At 51.8% G+C, this 14,460-nt stretch overlaps 6 protein-coding genes across 6 annotated transcripts; 3 read left to right on the forward strand and 3 right to left on the reverse strand.

The window, feature by feature from the left end:
* Positions 1–67: 67 nt before the first annotated feature.
* AYO20_00335 (hypothetical protein) lies at positions 68–577 on the forward strand (the record flags this gene model as incomplete). Its single annotated transcript, XM_022638646.1, has 1 exon — positions 68–577. One exon carries the CDS (start codon positions 68–70, stop codon positions 575–577), a length of 510 nt encoding a protein of 169 aa, XP_022505611.1.
* Positions 578–1,055: 478 nt separating this feature from the next.
* Positions 1,056–1,528, reverse strand: AYO20_00336 (hypothetical protein; the record flags this gene model as incomplete). Its single annotated transcript, XM_022638647.1, has 2 exons — positions 1,056–1,246; positions 1,318–1,528. 2 exons carry the CDS (start codon positions 1,526–1,528, stop codon positions 1,056–1,058), a joined length of 402 nt encoding a protein of 133 aa, XP_022505612.1.
* Positions 1,529–3,422: 1,894 nt separating this feature from the next.
* Positions 3,423–4,824, reverse strand: AYO20_00337 (hypothetical protein; the record flags this gene model as incomplete). The annotated part of the gene is made up of 2 exons (XM_022638648.1): positions 3,423–4,300; positions 4,356–4,824. 2 exons carry the CDS (start codon positions 4,822–4,824, stop codon positions 3,423–3,425), a joined length of 1,347 nt encoding a protein of 448 aa, XP_022505613.1.
* A 953-nt stretch (positions 4,825–5,777) lies between these two features.
* Positions 5,778–8,108, forward strand: AYO20_00338 (hypothetical protein; the record flags this gene model as incomplete). The annotated part of the gene is made up of 11 exons (XM_022638649.1): positions 5,778–5,965; positions 6,019–6,112; positions 6,203–6,311; positions 6,359–6,561; positions 6,619–6,686; positions 6,751–6,921; positions 7,020–7,068; positions 7,135–7,196; positions 7,286–7,413; positions 7,511–7,728; positions 7,797–8,108. 11 exons carry the CDS (start codon positions 5,778–5,780, stop codon positions 8,106–8,108), a joined length of 1,602 nt encoding a protein of 533 aa, XP_022505614.1.
* A 421-nt stretch (positions 8,109–8,529) lies between these two features.
* AYO20_00339 (hypothetical protein) lies at positions 8,530–9,307 on the reverse strand (the record flags this gene model as incomplete). The annotated part of the gene is made up of 3 exons (XM_022638650.1): positions 8,530–8,620; positions 8,686–8,876; positions 8,948–9,307. The coding sequence occupies 3 exons, from the start codon at positions 9,305–9,307 to the stop codon at positions 8,530–8,532; spliced, it is 642 nt and encodes a 213-aa protein (XP_022505615.1).
* Positions 9,308–10,650: 1,343 nt separating this feature from the next.
* On the forward strand, positions 10,651–13,809 carry AYO20_00340 (tRNA modification GTPase TrmE; the record flags this gene model as incomplete). The annotated part of the gene is made up of 2 exons (XM_022638651.1): positions 10,651–11,518; positions 12,107–13,809. 2 exons carry the CDS (start codon positions 10,651–10,653, stop codon positions 13,807–13,809), a joined length of 2,571 nt encoding a protein of 856 aa, XP_022505616.1.
* Positions 13,810–14,460: the final 651 nt, after the last annotated feature.

A 14,460-nucleotide genomic window follows, 5' to 3' on the forward strand; every position in this document is an offset into this window, starting at 1 on the left:
TACATCACAATTTGACCTTTAGGCTCATTCATCTAGCCTCCTACTCATATACTACACCGGAAGAACAATGGAGATGGCTCCGTCCATCATCCCCGAAGCGACACAGCAACCAACACCGACCATCGGCAGACCACAACCTCAGAACAACCTGCACAATCCCCTTCCTCTATCCGCCTCGCAAGAAGCCGAGGTCCGCAATCTTTTTCACAAACGAGTCCGCACCAGATGCGCCGATGTGATCAAAGACTTTGCCGACTGCACCCGCGGCCGCACCATCAGCGTCGCCTGGACCTGCCGCGAACAGCATCTGGCCATGAACAGCTGTATGATTCAATACGCCACAAAGGCCGAGGAAGATGCCGCAAGAGAAGAATGGTTCCAGGGTATCTTGGCAAGAAGGAAGCAAAAGGAGGAGGAACTTGCTGCCGTCGAGAGACGGAGGATGGAGGTGATTGAGTTGACCAGACGGCAGGAGGAAAAGGAGAGGCTAGAGGCTGAAAGGAAAAAGAAGGAACTTGAAGAGAGCAAGAGACAAACAGAAGGAGGCAAACAGAAAGGATGGTTTTGGGGCCGGTGATGATCCTATCGAGAGATTCCCATGACGCGTTGCTCATGGCAGACGGGGCCGTGGTCTTCGCACCTGCTTCGGAATGGAGCATTGAGCTGGGATTGACGCCTATCAGATCAGCTATGTTTATGATTGATCTCTCAGCAACTCCTTGGACCATGGACCATGGAGGTTAGCGAGGCCCTTTGACGGACAGCATCCTGCATACCGCATTTGGGAGAGAGCAGAGTACGACACATTCTCTGTTGGAGTGTACACTGCGCCTCTTCCAGCTCTTGGAGTGCTATTCTCGACGCCTTTCAGCAATTCCTCGCACCGCAGACTGATGATCTCCTCTCTCACACCTTCCACGAATTCGAAAGCCGTAAATTTCCAGCCCGAGAGCTCTCCGAGTTTGAACGCTTGGTACCTCAACTATCAGCACTTGGTGAGCCGCCACAACACGAACTCGCAGTGACGACTGTCGTCAGCGAGTAGCGCCAGTTCTTCACCATCTCCACAATTGCCCATTGTCTCGCTCGAATTCTTGCCGGTTGGGAATCTCCATGATCTCCATTCGTGCCTCGATTTCGGTGTCTGCGTCGACTTCTATCCCTCTGAGCGACATATCCTCCAGCTCACCGTGCCAGTCCAACATCTCATCTTTCCAATCCTGATCCTCTTCGACCTCTCTTGGATCTGTCGCAATTTGCGCTTGTGTCCTCGGCTTTCTGCACGCACAGGGTGTCTCAACTGCTTCTCTGCCTCACGCCGGGCCAGTCTTTCTGCCTGGATGCGTGCGCGATAGCGGGCCTCGAGGTCCCATCTTGCTCGAATGTGAAGGTAGATCACATAGGCCGCTAGGAGCCAGATGAGGATATTGCCAATGGCAAGCAAGACTTCAAAGGGCTTTGGCACTGCATTTGCCTGAGCGGTTGTCTGCGATGAAGGTCGCTGAGGGGATCCAAGGACGGTGCTCATTGTATATTTTAGCCGAACACTTGATGGCACAAGCGAGGACGTCGGTGACAACTGGTTTTGTCGATGTTTTGAGTGTGAAATGAACCAAGTTTCTATCTGAGAGTATGGTGCTTTTTCCCAACCTCTTCGAGACAGCAAGACTCGTTGTCTTTTGTTTGTCGGTAGGTGGTTGCAAGGGATACAAATATACATTCCTGAAGACCTGTTTGTCGATGGTCAGAATCGAGAATTTTAAACAAACGCAAGCAACGAAATGGTCACGTTCACGGTGATCCACGGAAACGGACGGAAGGAGATATGCAATCGACAGAATCAAGTAGGCATGTTTGATTTTACGATAGGGGTGAGCTATGAGTTGGTGTTGTCGTTGAGGATTGAGTCCTGCACCGAGAGAGAGACAAACAGATCAACCAGACAAAGATGTTAACTCTAGATACACAATGGGACGAGAGAGAGACAAGCAGGCGGTCAGGTATATACCCATCGTTCTCTCTATCATGCTGTCCTTTGGAAGGAATGGCTCCATAGCGGTGGCGACAGTGACCTTCTCACGTGCTGGCAGTCTGTCAGCGATAACTCGTCGCTCCTCAACAAAATTCAAAATTGCGGTGACGACGCGTTTGTCGGCTCGCGAGACTACTCCCTGAATCAAGCATTCCTGGAGCACACACAGCTGGCTGGACGCTTCAGCAAAGACATCGACAGTGACAGCGATAGCGACCTTAGTTCATCATTTACTCACGTAGATCCATCAAGTCGTCGATCAGGGATCTCATAGCTCCAGTGAGATTCAGCTAGAATCATTGATGGAGGCAGAGACAGTGATAACAGAGCTTGTCGTCTTCTGGCCTTCGAAAATCCAGCTCGCGCCCAGAGTGCCTTTGTCGGTTCGTAAAAGCCATCCCTCCCTTCCTCTCTTGGATTTTTTTGTGAAGGCGGACACCTGGACGGCACAGGGGGGGTTGTTCACACACCAGGTGCATGCTGTTGTCTCGTAGCGAAATCGAAGCATGTTGTCCATCCACCTTTGTCGGTCCGCAGACTCACTCTCAGGAGCTCTGATCTTTGCTTGAGCTACACGCCTCTGGAGTCTTGGACTCTTTGATCTTGAACCCCCCTCTCATTGCGAAAATACAAGGCTGGGGAGGCAGCCAGACTATATACATCCTACGGAATCGGAAGTCTATTTATTTCTTCATTTCGGTGCACAACATCCTGACTCTCAGGGGCCCTGCTTTGTCCACCCATGTACGTGCACGGATGGAACAACCACCTGGCTTCTCCCTCTCTTTGCGGAAAATGAAGCATGTTGTTCCATCACCTTTGTCGATCCACAGGAGAGGGATACTCAAGTTGAGGTGTCTTGGGATTCATGAAGCAGGTGGTGTCACGGACATGTTGTCAAGACGATTGTCTCTTCGATGTGAAATCGAGATGAGTTGATTTTTAGTATTTTCGATGTGTGAGAAAGTCTTATAATGGGATGGTGCATGGTCAGATGGTTGGCATTTCGCGAGAATTCTGGTATCGACCTAGTCTTGTCGACCCAGGTGCGGTTCACCGGAGTGCAAGTCCCCCTTTCGGACACAGAGATCGCTGCTGGGTGGGGTAGTAAAAGGGACTCGGTGAGCATAGTTCCAAGCAGTAATATGACGAGGTGGGAGAGCAAGTAATGAGAAGAGTCGAGGAAGTCTTCTAGTAGTCGTGATTGGTATTGAAGATTTCTACATACGGTAGCCTCGTGCTTCTTGAAAGGCGGCACATGGCAGATTTTGTCCTTCTTCGTAGCCTCATCTTTCCTGTGTATCAAGTGCCATACTTATGTGATGGCGGAATAAGACATGCATAGGCTGGCTCTCGAGAGCTTTATCCACAATGAATTCATCCCATTCATTCACCATAGCAATTCATGATGCCACTCTGCGGCAAAAAGGTCAAGAGCGTCCACAAAGCTGGTCACACTTGTCTCCGTCAGCATGATGTTGAGCGCGATAAATCCCCTGGGGGCAATGTAGAAGCCTCGCTCCAGCATCCAGAAATAGAAGAGCTCCTGGAAGTCAGCGGCCGCGGGGCCCGCGAATTGGATGGTCAAGAGACTTCCCTTGCCTTTGACAAACATCTTTGGCGGCCGCTGCGGGTGGCCTGCAGTGTGCATGTCGTCTGTCACTGGGCTAGATGGGATGGTACATCCTTGTAAGACGCCGCGATTGGACAAAACGGTCTCAATCGCCATCCTCATACCGTTACCCAGTGCGTTCAGCTCGTTGATTCTCGCTTGATCCAAGAGTTTGCAGCCCGCCACACCAGCACTCATCGTGAAGCAGTTGTTATTGTAGGTGCCCGGGTGCTGAAGTGCGCCGTCGCGCGGATCATACATTTGCATAATGTCCCTCCTGCCCCCAAATGCTCCAAAGCTCATTCCACCGCCGACCCACTTGCCGAGTGTCATCAGGTCTGGTGTGACGCCCGTCTGGCTACCGAGGCCGTGGTAGTGAAGACGCGAAGTCATGACTTCGTCGAAGATCAGGAGCGCCCCGTGGTCGGTCGCCAGACGGCGGAGCGTGGACAGGAATTCGCTGCTTGCGAGGTAACAACCCCCAGACCCGAGCATGGGTTCTAGTAAAATCGCGGCGAGTGAATCCTTAGGCAGAGATTTGATGAGCGATTCAGTGCCTTGGACGTCGTTGTATGTGCCGACGATGAAGTCGTGTGGGAGGTTGATAGATGGTTTGTTCGAGGCAGTTCGTCCTGAAATGGTCGATCCGTGATATCCTGGAGTTGGAAGCGGTCAAAAAAAGGCTCTGATGTGGAAGAGCGCAGGCCTTACCTTTATTAAAAATGAGGATCTTCTTCTTCCCAGTGAAAGCCAGTGCAGTAGCAAGTGCCATCATATTGGCTTCCGTGCCCGAGTTGACAAACCTGACCAGCTCGATTGCAGGAAACCGCTCGCATACGATTTTTGCCAGTTCCGGCTCCTGCTTGTTACAACCTCCATAGTTCCAGCCACCCTGCACTGCGTCCTCTATCGCCTGTCTTATCACAGGATGGTTGTGTCCGTATATGCCTGCAGTATACTCGCCGAGGAAATCGGTATAGCGTCTCCCGTCGACGGTTGTCAAGTAACACTCGTGCCCATGGTCGATGGTCAACGGAAAGGGATCTAGGTGTAGCACTGTCCGCGTGTTCCCGCCTGGCATGTATTTGCAGGCTTCCTCATGGTATTGACGAGACTTGGGGTTCGCGGCGGCGTATCCCTTTCTGAAAGAAATGAGGGTGTCATGGAGCGTTGGTCCCATGGCGGAGAGAAATCAGTAGGGTAGATTGACCTCCTGCTCACGACAATTTTATGACTTTTGCGCAGGCTGCAAGCAAAGGTGTCAGTTCGGTTGTTTCAATCGAGGCTCATCCTTGAGTATGCATTCAAGGTATCCTTCTTCGATGTCTGACCCTACCGCCCTATGACCAGCCGATAAAATGAGGACATCTCCATTATTGGCTGAATCTCGGCATCCACCGAGCTGTCGAAACTCCATCGTTCCATTGGGCAGAATAAGAGGTACCGAGTAGCTGGTCGCAGTCAGCATTCATGCTCAAAGGCGGGGTACATCCAGGATCTTTCGAGTGTTCAAACTGCCACACTGCCACACTGCCTCAGGGACAAAGTGTCGTTTGAGAGATCGTAATCGAGAAGTTCATATTGCCATTGAACGGTTGGCGACAGCGGGCTGAATGTTGTTCCTAAAGGAGTCAATGGTGGGTGCGGGATGACCTGAGCAAGCCCTAGAAGGAGTGCCACCCGGTATTTGTCGAATAGTGGTTAAGTATTGCCTTTGCGAAACCAGTTGTTGATGTGTTTAGAGGGACACGTTGCGCCCGCAGGAAAAATTAGCCAGACAATCAAGGCATTTTGAATCCATCCAGGAGACGATGACGCTGCACGCCGCATGGGCGCTGCCATTGCCATTGACATTGACAACTTTCGCTCCTTTCTTTTCCCATTGCGAAATGCACTCTCACTCTCACTCTCACGGCTCACTTCACATAGAGAAGGTCACGATTCCTCAACCAACAGCGTACCTATCCTAGTGTTTGTCAAGCTCTCTCTAGGCCTTCGTTTAACTAATGGGCATGACAAGGTAATATCTAGCCATAAACGGATTTCCCCTGCCCTTCTCCTCCACCACCTTCTGAGCCCCCAGGGCCCCCGTAGCCACAGAGCCAAGCAAGTCCAAGTCCCGCTGAGCCAACAATGAGCTTCTCAGCAAGACGAGTTTCAACCCTCAGGTCGGCCCTGCACGCGAGCCAAGATGGTCGCCGCTTCTCCATCCATCCTGAAGATGAAAACGTCTCTGCTCCGCACCGAACCCTCCGGGACCACCCAAGTCACAAACCACATGCCGCGCTTGACAGCTCAAGAGCTTCGACTGGTGTCATATGGTGAGTGACCGCGCTCCTCTTTCTCCACAAGTTAATGTCTGATGTCGAGAAAGGACGACCGAACAAGCAGCGCGCCATGGCTTTCTCGAAGAGCCGCAGAAGTGGGCCAATCTAGGTCAAGGTGCACCTGAAGTCGACGATGATATTGTAAGTGCCATTCAACATCTTGTCGGCCCATCCCTATCAGAGACGACAATGAATTAGGCTTGCTCAGGTACTGATATGACATGACCGCAGGACGGCTGTTTTCCTCGCCCAACTTCGATCCCATTGACCAACCATGGACGAGAATATGGGCCAACGGCTGGCATCAAGCCTCTTCGAGCCGCCGTTGCAAAGTTATATAGTACGTTCCCCCTCCAGACCTCATCAGTTCAAGGCTGTGATGCGCAGACACCTTCTCTCAATTTATCGGCACTGATGCTAATCTGAGGGTACGCAAAGATGACAACTACCGCCAGGGCAAAGAGAGCCAGTACTCGTGGGAGAATGTATGCATTGTGCCAGGAGGAAGAGCAGGTTTGATCAGAATCGCTGCTGTATTGGGCAATGCGTATCTCGGCTTTTTCATTCCCGATTATACGGCCTACAACGAGGTAACGATGTCGGAATGAAGTCGAATCCATGCAACACGAGTTAACGTTCCTTCACAGATGTTGTCGCTATTTCGCAACTTTGTTGCTATACCCACGCCTCTTTCTGCTGCTGACGGGTACCATATGTAAGTCTGCGAGAAACAGGAGTCCATCTCTTAAAGGAGGCATCTGAATCTAACAATGACCTAGCCATGCTGACAAAATCGCCGACGAGCTGGCGCGCGGTACCAGTGTCATCTTAACCTCGAATCCTCGTAACCCAACTGGCCATGCTTTGGTTCCCGAAGAGCTCGCCCTGATCCAAGATATTTGCCGGGACAGAGCAACATTGATCTTTGATGAGTTTTACGCTGGTTACAGGTAATGATAGCTTGAATCCCGCACTTGCATTGAGAATGCATTGCTCCTTGAAATTCGGTCTTTTCCGAAAATGAATCTTTATCGCTGACGAACATCAGATACGACTCCAACTGCGATGGGAGCACCATCTCTGCTGCGTCTAATGTTGTAAGTACCACCTTTGACATAAGGTCGATGTTGATGACAAGAAATTTATTCACAAGTGGTTGACAGATTGACGTTGATCGAGACGACGTGATCTTAATTGACGGTCTCACAAAACGCTTCAGACTCCCGTAAGTCTCCCGTGATATTGTACTAGGCTTGAAGGCTACAATGCCCTACCATTCCCAAAACCACCTTCGGGTGCTAATGTCAAAATCAGAGGCTGGCGCGTCGCTTGGATTGTTGGTCCGAAGGAATTTATCAAGGCGCTCAGCTCAAGTGGAAGCTATCTCGATGGTGGCTGCAATGTACCTTTTCAAGAGGCTGCCGTTCCGATGCTCGACCCTCGTGAGTTTACCTGATCTGATGACCGAAACGAAAATATAAGCTTAACCTCTCGTCATGAACGTGTTCTACGACATCACTAACATGTATGTGACAAAAGCGAAAGTCAAGGCTGAAATGAAAGCCCTTCAAAGTCACTTCAAGATGAAGCGAGACTACGTCCTCAAAAGACTCGAAGAGATCGGGTTCAGATGGGGCGACCAGAACATTCCGCAGTCGACCTTTTACATATGGTTGGATTTGGCATCGCTGGAACCTCCGTTGCCCAAGAACAGTCCGCTTGACATCTCTAATGGACTGTCATTCTTTGACGCACTGGTATGATCCCTGCTTTCTTGGACACTGTTTCCTGTCTGGCCAAACCATTGCTGTGATATCTGTCCTAGTTCTTACTGGCTAACGGATGTCGGCAGCTCCAAGAGCGAACCATCGTAGTGCCGGGAATCTTCTTCGACCTCAACCCAGCCAAGCGACGTGATCTCTTCGACAGCCCTTGCCATCACTTTGTTCGTATCAGCTACGGTCCCAAGATGGAGCAGCTGAAGATGGGGATGGACGGAATTGAGAGAGTGGTCAAGCGTGCGAGAGGAGAGTTCGGAGATTTCAACACCGCTATCCACGATGAGCCTGAGGGCAAGAGCCCTGGCAGCCCGATTCAGTTCTGGAAGGGTCAGGGTCAGGGCGAACACTTTCAATGACTGAGTTGATGAGACAAGAGATCGCAAAATAGGTTCTAGGCATGGTACATTTAGAGGTACAGCTAGGAATCAGACGTGCCATAGTCTCTCCAACGCCATTGTCCTGACTAAATTTTGGCATAACATTTATGGTTGATCGACGAGATGAAAAAAATAGATAGCAACTTGCTCCAACACATCATTAATTCTCATTGTTCTCCCATGTTCCGTCATAACCTGGCAAGGCCTCCGGCGTCGGGCAATTCGGGGAGCTTTGGTAGTTTCGGTAACTTTGGTAGTTTGGGGACTTTCGGTAACAACTTGGGAAGCTTGGGTTTGGGCAGCTTGACTTTTGGTAGCGATAAATCAAGCCCTGACGATCAATTCCTTCGTTAGCCTTTAGGACCAAATTGTCCATACAATCGGGGTTTGGGGATTATACTCACAGTAGTGCCAATGTTAGATCACCGTGGATGCTGGCCTTGAGCTCAATTTCAATGTCGAGGTTCAACTCCAATCGGAGCTTCAAGCCACTGTGTTTCCGCGTTAGTCCTGTGGACATATTGTCACCCGTAACATGGTGTTCTGGGATACGTACTCTTGGTCCATGGGATCTTTCCCGCTGCTATCCTTTGCATCGATGGGTCGTGCAGTTTCTAAGGGCTGAGATGGTGGAGGACCTCGCCATGGGATTTCCCCACGGATCATGCGTGCATATGTTACCGGGCCTGCCATGGATTGCGAAGGCGGCTTGATTCGTTCGAATGGTTGGAACTCTGTGATATCCCGCTGCCAATGTTGTTAGCCTTGAGAACACAAACTCGTCTGGAAAGATGTCCTGGGTCTCATCAGAAACTTACAGGATCGGGGTTTTGCAGCCACTGCGGGTTTTGTTGCTGTTCACTTGGGTGAGCTTGTGTCGGCTGTGCCCGTCTCGCGACTTGCTGCTGCTGCTGCTGCTGCTGGGGTTCTGGCCCTTCATCGATTGACGCCATGGATTTTGCAGAAGCATTTCCCGCCTGAGCTCGGGATTGGGCTTGCCTCTGTCGTTGATTCTGTCGTCTCCGTCGTCGGGACTGAGATCTGGAGCGTGACTCGTAACCCTGGTCGTCCGCGCTCGTCGTCGACTGATCAGAGTTGCTGCGTTCTAGCCCCGGCCGACTCGGCTTCTTTCCCCCGGGCGTATTCTCTGGTGTGGGTGTTTGCTGTGGCTCCGACATGGTGACCACAAGGTGACGGAAGAGGGAGATAAGTCACGGAAAGGAAGTAATGTTAGCAGATATGGAAAGAGGGAAAGGCAGGTGTTCAAGAGGGTGAGATTGAGATTAGAGCCAGAAGGAAACTGGTACGGTGAGCAGGGTGGTGATGAAACGAGGGAGAACGAGGTCGGAAAAAGGCATTCGGGGCAGGAGGCTGCAACAACGACATCATCGTGGCCAGGGTCTGATTTTCCCCAGACCGGTTCTAGGTCGACCTACCTCTGGGCTTGCGTTTCCGTGCTTCAAGCAGCGGGATTGTGCGCGCCATGATCGAAGATGCAGACGTCCCCAATGAAGATCGATCGGTACTCTTGACCAAGATTTTGGGCAGAAGATGCGCATTGATCAGACCCGGCCAGGAATTCGATACTTGGAAGAATCCCGGTCAGCGGGTCCGATGACATGTGGCGTCAGCACGTGTCATTGGTCGCAGACAAGCCAAGGCGTAACGTGGTGGCGGGGCGGACCTGTGGCGTTGGTGTGGCGCCCCACCATCTCCACGATGCCCGGTGCAGGATGACGCAAAGTCTGTTCGACTCGCGCAATCCGTCTCCCTCGATCAGCAACCAACACCTTTCCCCTCTTTAGGCCCTTCACAATGACAAAAGTATGAAGTAGTAGCCTTGTTATTGCACAAAATTCACAACTCCCGGGAGGTAAAGATTGACCCGTTATGGCTGAGGCCAGAACCACTAACGGCCCGAAAAGCATCAGACAAGCCTTGCTCTGCCACTACAACCACGAACATGCTCCGGTCTGTAAAGAGATCATCTCCATGCACAGTGTGACATCAATATCACCGATTGAGGATGGGTCTGTGGTCAACGTGGTCTGTGCGTTTCCTCATTTGTGTTTACGCCTCTCTTCAGTATCCTGCCATGATCCCTGCCCACAACAGCCACAGTGCTGGAACTGTGATCCTCCTTTGCAATTATTGGCCAGCCAACTTGCGGCCACCTGGCGGTCCTGGCCTTCTGCACATGCCAAACCCTGTTCCCCCAGCCCCCTTTGCTGACTCTGTCGCTGATCTGTGGCGTTACACACACCCCCTCCCTCAAAAGCAGCAACGTTCGACGTCATGAGCGTGCGTGTAGAGGCACAAGCGATGTAGGTCACTACTCAAGTCGTCTACGTCCTGACGTCTTGTGTGGGGTTGAAACTACAATTGCCAGCGGTGTGGTCAACCTTGATTCTCTCCCCCCGGACAATAGGCCTGGTCGTCATACGTCGAGGCCCTCTTTTTGTCCCTGTCCTCCTCTTCATCATCATCCTTCCTTGCACATCTTCCTTCTCAATCTCCCACCATGTCGTCCGAACAAGAGACGAAGAGTACTGAAGAAACCCAAATCGGCGGAAACCTCGACGCTGCTGGTTCTGCTTCAGGAGCTGCAAACATCGGAGCAAACGCTTCCTCCAAGAAGTCTGAAGAGAGACGAAAGCCCAAAAAGCTAGGCCAGAAAAGTCAAGCGAACGGTGAAAAAGCAGACGGCGAAGGCGACGCGGACGGACCAGAAGAATCTCCAACACCACAACCAAAGATGGACCCGCAGACATCAGCGTCAGCATCTGCCCGCTCCGGTTCTCGACGAGGGAGCCGGGGTCGCGGTCGAGACTCAAGCGAACCCCCCAGTGAGGTTGATAGCGCATATCGAAGCGACGTCTCCCAGAAAGGCGGACGACGGAACCGAAACCGGAACAGAGGCAAGGCCCAGGCCCAAACACAACAGCAAGGGAAGGGCGGCCTCCTCGGCGGAGGCGGCGGGCCCCTTGATGCAGTTGATGAGGTCGGAGACACGGTGAATGGCGTCGTTGACGGCGCCGGAAACCTCGTGAACGACACCGTCGGCAAGACTTTGAGCAAGCCCCATGAAGCCCTTGGAGGACTGCTGCACAGCAAAGGCGGCAAGGAAGGAGAGGGAGAAGAAGGTGACGGCGAAACCAACGAACAGTTGAGATTAAGACTCGATCTTAATCTAGACATTGAAGTCCAACTGAAGGCCAAAATTCATGGCGATTTGACCCTTGGCTTATTGTCAGTCAATCATCCATTCCACTGCGCGAATGCTAACGTCTCACAGGAACTAGTGCATGACCTCGATTGGACACCACCCTCTACATCCCCTTCAAAATACCTCTACAAGCACAGCCTTTACAACGAATTAGCAGACAACAGTTGGGGAAGCTCGAGCAGGGGCATTGGTCATGTGTTGTTGTGTTTGGTTAGCTTCATTGTCAGATCGTGTCATGGCGTCCCAATATTTTTTGACTTGTCCTGGATGATGGCGAGATAGGGTGTCTGTGTATGTAATAAAAAGAATGACGACCCAATTATGTAGAGATTGTTCTGAATGTATCTATACCTGGTGATGTCGAAATCCCGTGTATGCATACATATCCATCAGCCATTTCCTGGATGATGTGACGGTGGAGCGAGCAGCCCGTTGCCAAGCCCCTCCATTGTCCTTTTCACCCTCCCAATCCCGCGTGATTGTCGTTCGCATCACATATTCAAAGACGGAGCTGTTCGAATGCTATATCGCATTGGATTCCGAAGCTTGAGCAGAAACCACTTTTTCTCCTCTGCCATTCGAAGATGTCTCGCTCAGCCACGTGGGTTGAACGCCCTGCGCTGGAGTTCATCTCAACCGCTCCCACGCGGCCGGTCGTCCTCTGCGCCAGTCCCTGACTTAGAAGAATGGGCTACACGACCAAGCCAGCACACGACCTCCGATACGATATATGCACTATCTACTGCCTCAGGCCGAGCTGCTATAGCCGTTATCCGCATGTCCGGCCCGGCATGTTTGCATATTTATCAACAGCTCTGCCCGAATCGCGGACTCCCTAGACCTCGCACCGCGGCGCTACGAAAGCTCTACGATCCCGAAACCGCACGATCCTCAGATCCCCGAGTCCTTGATACCGGCTCATTGGTCCTATACTTCCCTGCGCCCAACACGGTGACCGGCGAGGATGTACTGGAGTTCCACGTCCACGGTGGCCCCGCCATTGTTCGCTCGGTGTTGGCCGCCATAGCGAGATGTGGGCACTTGATGCACGGAAGAGAAGGAACAGTGAGACATGCCGAACCTGGCGAGTTCACAAAATGGGCATTCTACAATGGGAGATTGGATCTCACCCAGGCTGAGGCCCTGGGCGAGAGCCTCGCAGCGGAGACCGAACAACAGCGGCGATTAGCTGTCAGCGGCGCAGATGGCGGACTCGCGAAACGATACGAAGAATGGCGCACCATGTTGCTATATGCTCGAGGGGAGCTAGAGGCTCTGATCGACTTCTCGGAGGACCAACATTTCGATGAGTCGCCAGTCGAGTTTGTGGCCTCGATCTCGACGCAGGTCCAAGCACTGAAGAGAAAAATTGAGCTTCACCTTCAGAATGCCTCAAAAGGGGAACTGCTCCGCAATGGCATTAACGTAGCTTTCCTGGGGGCACCAAATGCGGGCAAGAGTTCCTTGCTCAACCAGATCGTTGGACGAGAGGCTGCAATCGTCAGCGCCGAAGAAGGGACCACTCGAGACATTGTTGACGTGTCGATCGATCTCAATGGTTGGCTATGCAGACTTGGTGACATGGCCGGACTCCGTGCCACTGGCACTGTCGGAGAGCAGCAGCAGCAGCAACTTGTCGGCGCCGTGGAACTCGAAGGCATCCGTCGGGCACGAGAGCGGGCCCTACAATCGGACGTTGTTCTGGTTCTATTACCCGTCGAAATGGATAAAGATGGGAACCCGCAAGTCCCTGTCAACGGAGAAGTACTTGAGGCTGTGCAACAATGCGATGCTGCCGGCAAGATTATTCTCGTTGTTCTAAATAAGATTGACCTGCTCGGCATGCATGATGATCCAAAACAAGAAGGCATGATAGCCTTGCAGACGCGGATCCATCAGATATTCCCAACTGTCCCTGAACGACGGATTTGCTTGGTATCCTGCAAAGATGCAACAACCAACGTGGTCGGCTCCGATCCAGGTGGGATCCAAGCATTCCTCAAACAACTAACCAGCTCATTCATGGAGTTGACGGCACCGTCAGCCGGCGAAGACATTGCGGAAGTGCAACTAACTGCGGCAGAAGCGCAGTTCTACTGGACCACGTCCCTTTCAGTCACGCACCGGCAGACCACGTACCTATCGCAGTGCTTACATCATCTCGAGGACTTCCTTGCCCAGAGCCAGTCACGGCCGCAATCTCACCTGCATATGGATACCCCGGAATTCTCCGATTCGCGTGCTTCTGCCACTGATTACCGCACTGATCGCCACAATGACCTTGTTGCTCCAAATATAGCACAGGTCGATGGAGATGGGGATACAGATGGTGCAGTCGATATCGTGACTGCAGCGGAACATCTCCGTTTCGCCGCCGACTGCCTCGCCAAAATCACGGGCAAGGGAGGATCCGGTGATGTGGAGGACATCCTTGGAGTTGTTTTCGAAAAGTGAGTGACCATCTTCTTCTCTCAGTGACTGTTTATTGCGGTTAGTTTTCCATTCCAATGGGCAATCGCTGCCCGAAAAGGGTCTTGAAGGTTCAAAACTATGACATTCCGTGGTCGCACGTTGGTTCTGGGGTATCTATCTCCCGATCTGTCTGCATAAATTCTGGGGCTTCGTCTGCCTTCGAGTCTGTCCTGTTGGTCCATACTTTGGGCTAGCTGTGCCCGTTCAAGCTCCCTATTCCCTTCCAAGTCTCCAAAAGAATGTGGGACTGTATCCAAAAGAAAGACTGCAAAAAAGAAAAAACACCCAATGCCAAGAACTGCCCCCTAAGCAAAGCCCCTTCCTGAATTCCATTAATATCCCATATGTGCCTGAAACTCCTGAGTGTCGTCAAACAATTTTGGCGATCCTGCGCCTTGTTTCCGAATTATGCTTCCCAATTATGCTGCCCGAGCAAAGTGGTGGGACGATATACCAAATCGAGAAAAGAAAAGAAAAAAAAAACTCCGAGAAATGCCGCTAAGTGTCGATGAGGGATATGTGCAGATTGCTGAGCTTTTTGTGTTGTACAGGTTCTGCGTGGGAAAATGAAGCCGTCGAGAGAGAATCACATGCTCGTCAAGAGCTGGGACAATGTCGAAAGAGTGGAAAGTG

The sequence above is a fragment of the Fonsecaea nubica genome, assembly GCF_001646965.1.
Source record: "Fonsecaea nubica strain CBS 269.64 chromosome Unknown Scaff1, whole genome shotgun sequence".
NCBI classification, from domain to species: Eukaryota; Fungi; Ascomycota; class Eurotiomycetes; order Chaetothyriales; family Herpotrichiellaceae; genus Fonsecaea; species Fonsecaea nubica.